General features: G+C 32.7%; 1 protein-coding gene across 6 annotated transcripts in view; it reads right to left on the reverse strand.

Moving 5' to 3' along the window:
• Pcnx1 (pecanex 1) overlaps positions 1 to 12,607 on the reverse strand; it is a 152,282-nt gene that overhangs the window by 103,290 nt on the left and 36,385 nt on the right. For 5 of the 6 annotated variants that reach the window (XM_063240868.1, XM_063240867.1, XM_063240864.1 and 2 more), the window contains exon 3: positions 4,621 to 4,726. In XM_063240868.1, the coding sequence (XP_063096938.1) occupies positions 4,621 to 4,726 (106 nt within the window). Of the gene's footprint in view, positions 1 to 4,620; positions 4,727 to 7,168; positions 7,271 to 12,607 lie in introns of those variants that run through there. The other variant, XM_063240869.1, reaches the window with a different exon arrangement.

The following is a 12,607-nucleotide window of genomic DNA, read 5'->3' on the forward strand; positions in this document are numbered from 1 at the left end:
TAATCAATATTAAAAGATACCTGTTGGGCATGTTTTATAGGAGCTACACAACCTGTTTGCTGAGGCACGGTCTGCCTTGTTTTACACATATGCTGTACAACAGTCTCTTCACACACTCAGGACTGATATAGCCCTCGGAACCCAACACTCTAACCTCAAGCATCAGTATTTTTTATATCACATCATAGCATGTCCATGCTGTAAACAAAAGCAAAACCAGGCATTGAGTATATCTGAAATATACTTTTTAGGACACGTAAAGGGAAAGTTTGGGGATGGTGCGAGCAAAATGTATTAACATGCTACAAAGAAACAACATATATCTTACTGTCAAATTACTGTTACAATACGTAACATCCTTAGTTCCAGACAAGTCAGTACTTCTTTGTAGATGGTTAAAACATTAAAAAAAAAATTGAAGGCATCCACAAAGTTCCATTTTTAAGTACAGACTATAATTAGAAAACTAAAATCAGGTCACTTAACTTTTAGTGATTATAGTTAAGATTTTAACACTTTCCTGAATCCTCACACCATTATTTATTATACTACCATAAAAATCATATAAACAAATATTACAAATTTCATGAACACAACAAGGAATCCAACATGATACTTAAGTATATCAAGTAGTCCTAGCAACTCTTCCTACAACTTGCTTTCATGGGACTCAAAGAACAAGAAACTAGTTAAGCAAATCAAGCTTCATAAAATAACATGTAAAACATCATATAATTCTTTATATATTTTTTAAGTTATTCCTTTCATTGACTATTTAAGAAGAGTACACCACAAGAAATATATTCAGAATATAAGTTAATGTTGCCTTAAAAGGGCAGAAGAGAAGATGTCCATTGAAGGGGTAAATTCATTGAGATGCACACTCAAGATACTATAGTGTGTAAATTAAATGTCAGTGAAAAGAAAATAAAAATAAGCATACAGATATGGGTGAAACTAGTCATAAACCTTTGGCATAGCCAATAAAAAATAAGCTCCAGATTTTGGTGACAAATACAAACTTCTATTCCTGGTAGTCACTGTTGCTGAATACTCTTATTACTCAATAACAAAGACAATCTTTACAGATGCCACGGGTGATTCTATTTTATTCTTAATGCCTTTCTGTATTACTTATGATTCTTCCCAAAGTATCAAAAATCTTGACTATCTGTGATAGACAACAGGAAATCAAGAATATAAACTACAGTACATCCCAATGCAATGCAGTCCCCAAAGTGTCAGTGTAGAAAGTCATTCAACAATATTAATATTCACAAAACATTCAGTTAAGAGAAATGAGTTTCAAAGGAAAGCAGTACACTGTAACTCCATTTTGTTTTAAAAAGACTTTTATTAGCCAAACATCATGGTGCAAGCCTGTAATTCCAGCATTTGGGGAAGATGAGGCAAGTTAGTGATTTAGCAAGATCCTCTCTCTAAAGAGCTAGGAATGTAGCTCAGTGAAACGGCCTTGCATTCAACCTCTAGTACATCAAAAAGAAAAAGAAAAGAAAAAGATTTTTACTCTGAATGCTGTGAATTTTAATTTTCTTATTTCATTTGTTAAATTTTCTAAGAATAAAAAGAAAAAATAGTGTCTCCCTATACTCAGAGGTAAATCATTTTAAGTGGCTTGCACAAATTAAAATAGTTCAGTGTTTCTTAACGGTGGTGTAAAAAGAAAAGTCCAAGGGGCTGGGGATTTAGCTCAGCGGCATAAGTGCCTGCCTTGCAAGCAGGCAGTCGTGAGTTCGATCCCTGGTAACAATAAAAAGGAAAAAGACAAAAAAAAAAAAAAAAGAAAGGTCCAGGAAGGACTAAGAATGTCAGGTGTCAGAAGAAAGACTACTGCCAACTAGAAAGTACATCAGGCAAAGTCAATCCTCCTAGGAAGCCTTGCCTTTCTGTCTGAAACTACCTTTTTCCGTCCCATTCCAATGGTAATTATGACTTTATGAAAGGACTTTGTACTTAGTTCTTTTATTACATACATGACATTTATAACTTGGTTATTTATGTCAGATTGCAATCTCTAGGTTGCAACCCTTATCCTGAACCATTAAAATGCTTTGAATACTATCAAGCACTAAAACTTTTGAAAGAAGATAAATGATAAAAGGCAAGAAAAGGAAGGCAGAGAAAAACAGGGAAGAAAAGAAAGACAACTGTTAAGAGATAGTAGATTAACATTGTGTTTTAAACCTTCCTTTAAAAAAAGAGGACAAAAAAGGGTAGAGATTGAAGGGATCAGGGTAGAAGTACCAAGAGGAAATGAATGATAACAAGGATTAAGATGGAGCCATTTTGTCTAGTAACATATAAAAATGCTGTAGAACATACGCCAAAAACAGCATAACTATATTGATAGTACCTGACTGTATTTCTTCTCTTTAGCTTCTCTAACAATATGATCCATATAAACAGTACTTATCATAAGCAGCATAAAAACAAAAACACTAAAACCTAAAAAGCACAATATCTTATGTTAAGCAAAACATAATTGGGTATTCTGTATGTTTGTGTGCTTTAATTACACTGAAGAACTCCACCTCTAAAATAACTAGAGCAAATTTTTATCAAAATGATGACAAGCACTAAATATCAAAGGTCCTAGCCATCACTATACTCTTTCACCTTCCTACTGCAAAATAAGGAAAAGGTATAGCTCTCTAAAATGTTACTGGAAAAATGCAGGGTAATTTCCTGGAGTAATGTGACAATGCCTATATTTATTAGTAAGAATAAAAGCCAAGATTAATTAAGGAAAAACTATGTAGCCATATAAAAAGTAATTTTATTCTTAGAAAGAGACTGAGGGGTAGAAAAAAATGAAAAAAAGAAAAGATGTGAATGTGAAGATGTGTACATGTATCAACTTCACACAATAAATGCAATCATTATGTTCCATGAACATGTACTAATAAATAAAGATAAATAAACAAAAAGAGACTGAGAAAAGCAGAGTCAACCAAAAGCAGGTTTAGGGTAGTAACACTTCTTCAAACAAGTATAAAACTTGAAACTTAAAAGGTACCAACCAAATTAATACATATAGAATAGCATTAAAAAAATATTTTTTCCTTTCTTTAATACTGACATCTCCCATTCCATCCGTTTGTTAGAGAAAACAGATAAACTCAAGGACCTACTTGTCTTATCCTATACTTGACCACAACTAGAACTGTTACCAAAAATTATTCACTCAGCTGTTATTCACCTGAACTTTAAGCAATGATAATACAATTCAAATCTAACAAAATACACTAGGAAATAAGAACCTGTTCAAGATATTGAGTAGTAGAATATCCTATTTTTCATAATATTCTTCTTATATATTTTACCAATGTAAAATAGTTGGATACTATGAGATAGGAGAATGAGGTCTGCTATCAACTTGTTAAATGGGAGGCCAAGTCCAACTTTACTTATAAAGGTTTATTATCCATACACATACAAGATGATTCAGCGATCATTAATTCTACCATGGAAAGTAAAAGGAAAATACTTCACAGAGTCTTATAAACTGCCCCATACCAAAAAAACCCTGCTACAATAAATTATTAAAAGTTCCATCACAAGAGTAAGGGTCAACACTATAACGTCTTTAAAAATCTTGAAAACCTGGGATGATAACTAGTAGACTTAGATTTCAGACAGATAATAACAACTAAGTCTCCTTCCAGAACAGAACAGGAGAAAGAGGAACAGCAGTTTCAATCCCCAAGTTGTGTATATATCAACAGAAATGCTGGGAGAATCAGCCAACAGTGTTGAGCCTAGATCAGTAATGGTGAATCTTTTCGATGACACAATGGCCCACTGTGGCACATGTGCCACAGGTTCACCATCAGTGACCTAGACCCTAAAAGAAATTGCTGTTTCTCTCACATAATGAAAAAGCTGACACAATGAGCCATTCCACATGAAGTTCTACAATGAGAAATTTCTTCCAAAAGCTAAGCTTACTGTACTCCATCTAGTGAAGTTCCCTGCTAATAGGCAAGTATAACAGACTGGGACCTAGCTTAGCCCTGGAGATGGCTACAATGAGTGAGAAAACTGTACAGCACGACCAAGGTTAGATCTCATGAGGGTACAACAGGACACAGCTGAGTGCTGAGAAAATACTTTTGGAGTTACTATTCTTATTTTTTTTTTTTTTGAGTTACTATTCTAATAAAAAGTCACATAGGAAGAAGACATTAGAATTGGTAAAAGCACATTTGCATTCTACTTCTAGGTCTACAATTAATGGCTCATTTGCTAAGTTATTTGATTTTTTTTTTTTTTTGGCTTGTCATGTTTAACCAATGATGGTCACAGACATCTATACCCTTGTAATATAGATGATGGACAGAAAAAAGACAATAAGCCAGGCATGCACATTCCTTAGGCATCCACCATAACCGTTTTGTTCAAACTATATGTGCAGGCAGTAAACATGCTATATGTGTTTAGCAAATACCTATTTACTAATGTGAAGTCAGTTTAAAGATTAATAAGGATATTATTAATAGGCAGTCAAAAATAATCAAAGATAAACATCCAACTTGCTGAGACTACCATTGTGGGGAGGACAAGGGGTGCAAATTAAAGTAAAACAGCAGAAATTGCTACCTGGTTACTTGGGTCTAGACCAGCATAAGAATTTCTTGAGCTGCAGCCGACTGGAGGTGTGGCCTCTCGAATGAACTCAGACATTTCAATCCCTCCACCAGGATCACTGTGTGAGAAACATGAGGAAAACAAAGAATAACTGTCATTATTCTGGCAACAATTTTCTTTTCATTCTCATTATTTTTTAAGTTATAATCTTTTTCTATAATACTAAGGCTTTGGTTAAGAGAAAAATGAACTTATTGTTGATTTTATAAGTCTGAAAAGTGGAGCTATTTAGTAACATCACTTCTGAAAATATTTAAAACTCTTATCTCAAACTGTCTACACCCGATCTAATATTAGAAACTAGCCTTAATTACAAGGATAGTATACTAAATATTTTATGATATGTTCCATAAAACCACTGTAGCAAAGAACCAACTGTCTTTTGTTTCCCAAGAGCAAAGAGTAATTGGTCAATTATAAACAAAGTAATCAGACATCACCGTAACTACATCTCTAGGAGAGAAGTCTGACTAAACTGCCAAGACAATCATGAAGTCATCTTAGTTAAACTATTTGGGATACTGTATTACAAAACTGGAAACCTAAGATTTGATTCTTGTGTATGCTGAGTTAAAGAGTCTAAGTTTAAAGAGGTAACAACAGGTATCAGAAAGTCAAAAAGGGAAAAAGTCCTAGTTTCAAAGAGCTGAAGAAGACCATGTAAAGTACTTAATCAGTGGGACCCCAGAATTAGAAAAAAAACTCACACCAAATTTCAAAACTCTTAGAAAATGTCAGTAAGTTTTCTCAGGAACACAACTATTAGAACAACTGATAATCCTATTTTTTGACCCGAAGTGTTTTACTCATTTTACCTGGTTTAAGAAAAAATGGAATATATTAAGTTTGTGAGCTGTTCAGGGTTAACTTCATTTATACCGGCTACATAGGATACACTGAGAAATTCTTCTGAACTGGGTAAATCTTACGGGTTTACACTATCATCACTACCAGCAGTCGATGAGAAACAGTCAACCATGTTAGCGTCATCCCTACTAGAACACCCGCTCTAGTAGACCCAAAGCCAGAAGATGGAGGGCAAAATGAAGGTTAAGGAATAAAATGTTCAACATCAGAGGAAGATAGAGAATTCTCACCTTCACTATTTGTAAATATCAGCTTTATTGGTGTATAATTTGCATACTATACAATTTGCTCACTTAAACTGTATAAATCAATGTTTTTTATTATATCCCAAAATGTTATGAAACCAGCACCATAATTTTAGAGTATTTTTATCATATTAAAACCAAACCCTTTTAACTATTTTCTTCTACCTTTTCCATTCTCCCCAGTACTAAACAACTAATAATTTTTTGTTTCCTAAATTTGCTCATTCTCAATGTTTCCTATGAACAGAATTATAACAGTACTATTTGTAATCTTTTGTGACTGGCTTTTCCCCCATAACATACAATTTTCTAAGTCCAGCCATGTTTACAGCATGTTCAGTACTTCCTTCCTTTAACTAGCCAAATACTCAGCTACATACACAGATTCCATTTTGTTTACACAGCCATAGGGAAGACAATCTTGCCCTCTTATTCATCACTTTTAGCCAACCCAAGTGATTATAATCTAAATGTAAGATTATTATTAATAATGAACAAATCAAGTATTACTAGGTACTTATTATATCCTAGTCATACAATATGCTATATTTATACTTTCTAATGAAATCTTCCCTAAAATCTATAATATAAATTATCACTATTCTCATTTAACAGATGAAAAAACTGAAAACTAAAAAAGCTAAAATCTTCCCTAAAGTCTCAGAGAAGTGAATAACATAAACAGTCATTGGCATATGAAGCTCAAGTGGGAGGTAAAAGTACAAATAATACTTAACACTCTTACAATGTGCTATTTGTTCTTCTTTTTCTCACACACTTTAATATAAATACTTATAACCAGTGTGAACCAAGACAAGGTTTGAATAAAACTCCCCATACTATTTCTATGAAACTGTATCATCCTTCAATAAAAAGGCATTGCAAACTGTTCTAGTTCAAAACTGAAGCGTAAACACCATTTCCTAGAATAAGGTTTCTTAACTTCTGCCCCACTGACATTTGATGACCACATAATTCTTGACTGAACAAGACTGTCCAGTGCATTATAGGATGGTTAGCAGCATCCCTGGCCCTTACCCTCTAGGTGTCAGCAGCATCCCCCAGCTGTGACAATTAAAAATGTCTTCAGATCTTGCCAAATGTCTTGGAGGCAGGGATCATTATAATCTAGAACTAATACTGGTCAGCACTGAGTCGGGAAAAAAGGAAGAACTACGAACAAGAACAACAAAATGGATGGCTCTTTTCTTATAAAAATCATGCAGCAAAATTTCTGTACTTCACCTTTCTCTACAAATTCACAAGCAGAACTTTCAGGCAAGCTATACAGGTTCTAAATATAACTGAACATATAAAGTGGCTGAGTAAGAGTTTCTCTTTATTAGCAAGATTCGAAGGGTTTTGCCAATGGAGATTTCAGCACATACCTGGAAAACATAGTGCGTTACAATTCTCACAGAAGCAAAGTGGTCTACTGCAGTAAGCAATACACCAAATTCAGGGAATCTCTACCTTTATGCCTTAATTTCCCCATCTGTTAAAAAAAAAAAAAAAAAACAGGTACAGGGAAAGGCAGAAAACAAAGGGTCTATTCTGAATTACAGAACAGACATCACAAAATTAATTTTTAATTATTAAAATTATATTTTGATCATGCTCTGGCTTTAACCAGAAACATCACAGCATCATTACAGTACTAGGTATATAATGATGCTTATAAAAATATGAATAGATAAAACAAATGCCTAAACAGAGTAAATCTCCTTCATGAAATAGCCTAAAATTCAACTTCATATAGTTGAAATGGATCATTACCTCACATTATAAGTGTTACTACCTGAGAAACAAACTACGGCCTCCAAAATATTTGTTTTTAAATCATTAAATTCAACATGTTAACTACTACTCTACTGAAATGTTAAAAATGTAATACAAACTTAAAGACTTTGACTCTTTTTCTAAAATAAAGAGTTAAGCACTTTTTAATGGCTGTGCCATGTAAGAGAGGTCAAGGAAAATCAGTTGGCTCAAGAAGATCTACCTTTTCATTCATTCATGCAACCAACTAATAGCTCTGATGCACCAACCACAGGTTCTCTGCAATAAAATAGACAACATTTTTCTTTTCTTTTTGTTTCCTCAGAACATAATACAAGATTCACAAGTATGAGTGAGAAAAGCTGATACCAAAAACAAAAACCTAGTCAGGCATGGGTGTATGGTATATCCGTAACCCTAGCACTCAGGGAGACTAAGATAGAATGATCACTGCAACACTGAGCTACATAGGGAGTTCAAGACCAGCCTGAACCACATATCAAGACCCTATCTCAAAGAACCACATAAACAAAGACCTAAAGCAAAGAGCTTAGCTTAAAAGAGAAGCTTATCTTTAAATTAGAAAAAAAAGCTAAGGATATACGTGGGTACTATCTCAATTTAACTATATACTAGAAGCTATCACCAATGAAAGCAATAATCAAGCATAAAGCTAGAAAAAAAAGATCATCAAGTGATAACTACAAAATAAGCTCATATAGAAATTTTAATAAGGTTGCTGAATACAAAGTAAACTGCCCCTTTTAAGGAAGAAAAAAATAGTTATAAGAAAATTTACAGAATAATATGATTCCTCTTCTGGAGAAAATTACATATTACTAAAAGGAATTTTTTAAAACATAAATTCACTATTGTAAAGATATACTCAGCAGCACAATCTATGTTCTCAAAACAATTCCAATAAAAATATCAAGTTCTTGCAGGCTTTTCCTGATATAGTCAATAAAGTTATATCAAAGTTATAACAAAGTATCAGAACAAGGTAGGTGGTTTCCCTAGCAGCTATCAAAAGCTGTGCCATTAAGGAACAGTAATCAGAACAGTGTGGTAAGGAGAGAGGCACCAGCAACTAACTAGATCAACCAAATAGAAGAGACATCAGAAACACCATCATCTACATACAAAAACACAACTGATGATAGAATCTACAGGTTTCTAAGGAAAAGACAGTTCTCCTAAAAAGTACTAAGTAAATGAGTCATTCATAAAAGAAAAAGTCTTAATTCCTACATGACAGTATAGATTAAAATAATTTCAGATAGAATTGAAATGTGAAAAGACAGATAAAATTTTTAAAAGACAATACAAAAGACTGTATGTGTAGGAAATAATTTCCTAACACAGAAAAAGGCTAATTATTTAAAATGCTAATTTTTACTAATTGTATGAATGTATAATAATTATAAATCTTAAGCAAATAAGTCACAAACCAGGTGATACTTGTAATACACAAAATTAGTAAAGGTATAGTATAAAATCTATTTTTAAAATACCTATTAATAAGAGAATAAAAATGAGACAAGAAAAATATCGGTACTAACGGAACAGAAAACGTAATCAGAAAATAAACACAAAATAAGATGCCCAGTAATCAGTACGGTGAACTAAAAATTACAATAAAATACATCTTACGCTCACCAAAAATGGCAAGTTTTGTTTATTCTGTTTTGAGACAATGTCTCAGTAAGTCACTAAATTGGCCAGGCTAAGCTCAAACTTCTTCACCAGAATGCACAATTTTATAGTTTGTCAATATCTAATGTTAATGAGGATATGGAATAATAAGGTCTTTTAGATATCACTGGTGAATATAAATTTGTAAAAACTTGTCAAATAATTTAGAAATATCTAATAAAACTGTAATGAAAATGCCCTATGAACCAGCATATATAAAGCACATATACATATGCATACTAGAAGATATAACCGATAATGTATTATTGGGGGAAATACTGCAAATAATCTAAATAGATATCAACAGAAAAATAGATTTTAGTTTATTTCTATAGTAGTAGGCTACCATAAAACTGAACATGACTAAATTACAGCTACAAACTTCAACATGACTAAAGCAGTAAAATAAAACACACTGTGTAAAAAGGCCCTCATGAGGAAATACACATAGATATTCCTTTTATAGAATGTCCTAAGAGGGGCCGGAAATTTAGCTCAGTGGCATAAATGCTTGCCTTGTAAATGTATGGTCATGAGTTTGATCCCCAGTACCAAAAAAAAAAAAAGGTCAGGGATTTAGCTCAGTGGCATGAGTGCCTACCTGGCAAGCACAAGGTTACAAATTCGATCCCTGGTACCCAAACAAACAAACAAACAAACACAAAAAAAACCCCACAAAATTTAGAATGTCTTAAAGCAGATAAAATAATGTATTCAGAAATACTTACAAAGTCCGTATCACAATTTTAAAAAAGCAAGAAAACTACTGACACAGTGAAAAGCATATTTGCTTTTAAAAGGAAAAGCAACACTACACATATTCTTATATACATTTTGGAATATACATTTTCCTATAAAATTTTTAAAAGTTAAAAAAAGAGAATTAATTCATTAACAAAAACTGCTATGATATTCAGAAGAAATAAGAACAACATTAAGAAGTTATCAAATATCAGGAATGCTTTAAGTGCTTCACATATAGTATCTTGGGGCTCAGGATTTGGCTTAGTGGCTTAAGCACCTGCCTAGTAGGCACAAGGTCATGAGTTTGATCCCCAGTACCAAAAAAGTAGAAAAGAGAGAAAAAAAATACAATATCTTATTGCTGAAATAACCAATGAGATAACACTATCACTGACCTTATCATTCTAATGAGAAAGCCAGGGTATAAAAAGTTTAGGTAATTTTTCCAGTTAATACAATTACGAATGATCTAAGCCTCAGCTGACTTGTATGCAGAGTCTACAGTCTGTTAGATTACCTCTTATCTTAATAAGGTAGAAAAAAAATGTGCAGAGAAGATCTTTTAAATCTAAAATTTTATAAAAGTTAATTTAATAAATGGAACTAAATGGAAAACTGAACTAAGTTCTTGGATAAGATGTCCTATTTTAAAGGTTGAATTTCTCCAAACTTAGAGAAACTAACATCAATATTCCAAGGGGATATTTTGGAGAATGAGCACATGGAAGTATCTCACAAAAAAGTTAAATATTCATAAGAATAAGATAACATTGAGAAAGAAAATATTGAGAAGGGAGTCATATTACTAGGTATTAAACACGCTGTAAAACCATTGTAATAAAACAGGACCACAGCCAAGCCTTGGAGCACACATTTGTAATCCCAGATGCTTAGGAACCTGAAGCAAGAGGATCACAAATTTTCAAGGCAGCCTAGGCAACTTAGACTCTGTCTCAAAATAAAATATAAAAAAGGGTTGGGGTTGTAGTTCAGTAAGAGTGCCTGTGGGTTTGACCACCAACCATAAGAAAAGGGGGTAAGGGACTAACATATGGAACAAACAAGACATTAAGATCAGTGGTATAAAAAACAAATTTTAGAAACTCACAGAAACACAGATGACCCTACATATCCACGTGTTCTGTATCTACAAAGTTAACCAGCCATCGATCAAAAATAATTCCGGGGAAAAAAATATGTCTGTTCTAAACACAGCCAAACAATACAGTGTAACAAATATTTATATACCATTTACATTGTGTCCTGTATTTTAAGTAAGATGATTTTAAAGCATACATGAAGATTAGCATAGGTTATATAAATATACTATTTTATTTTCTATGTAAAGGATGTAAGCATCTATGTACTATGGTATTCACAGACATATGGAGCCAATGTCCAGCAGATACCAACGGGCTACTCTATATGTATGCTACATGAAAAAAGGCATTGAAAATTACTTAGGTGGGGGGTGGGGCAGGGGCTTAGCTCAGCAGCACAAGTCGTGAGTTTGCTCCCTAGTACCAAAAAAAACCCAAAAAATTACTAGGGGAATGCATTATTTATTGAATGGGACAAACCAAAACTAATTTTGAACACTTTCAAACTGATTATACTTTAAAGTAAAAAATAAAATGATAAAAATAATGATGTAGATACAAGTGACTATGTAATAAGGAGGAATGAAAAATCTTACAAACGTGATATCAAATGCAGAAATAAAAAATATAAAATAGATCATATAAAATTAACTGTAGCACATATATAGACAAAATACATAAACTGAGTAGAAATATTTGACATAGAAGAAAATACTCTTGATAAATATGTATCTTCTCCAAAGCAATAGCAAAAACCTACCAATAGAAAAATGTCACAATGCCACAAAATAGCAATCACACACACACACAAAAAGCCCTCTATTTCACTAGCAACCCGAAAGCAGAAATATTAAACAATGAGATATCTATCACTATTTTTTTGGCAAAGTATTTCTCAGCGTTGTCCAAAGTACAAAAAAAAAAAAGAAGCCTTCAGACAGCTGGTCACAGTAGTTAAATGGCAAACTCTTCTGAATGCTGATGATACACATATCAGAAAACTTAGAAACATACATAGCTATTCCAATAATTATATCTCTTGATAAATTATGGTAAAACATTTAATCATTTGAAATTTAATCATCACACTGATCTACCATCTTGTTTTGAAGTCCTATCATGCTTTTGTTCTTCTGCTTTGATTGGTTCTATCCTGTTGTGTTTTATTAGATTTTATTATGTGTGATGTTACAGACAAATTTTTTGAGGAAAATGAGGTGTTTTTTTTTTGAAAATGAGGTATTATAGCAGTCACTGTTCATTTCCTGTTATTTGGTCTTGAAGTCCTATAATGCTTTCATTCTTTTGAATTTTTTTTTTTACTATATTGTTATGTTTGATATCATTGTGTGAAGGTATTCTCAACTATTTCAAAGAAAACAGACATTACGTTAACTGCTGTTGATGTCCAGTTGTTTTGCTGTAAAGTGCTATATTGCTTACATTTTCCTGTTCTGATTTACTTTGTTTCATTGTTTTCTTTTGCTCTCTTTAAAATAAAAAAAAAAA

The sequence above is a fragment of the Cavia porcellus genome, unplaced genomic scaffold (genome assembly GCF_034190915.1).
Source record: "Cavia porcellus strain 051 isolate PalLab524CR breed Dunkin Hartley unplaced genomic scaffold, mCavPor4.1 scaffold_31, whole genome shotgun sequence".
NCBI classification, from domain to species: Eukaryota; Metazoa; Chordata; class Mammalia; order Rodentia; family Caviidae; genus Cavia; species Cavia porcellus.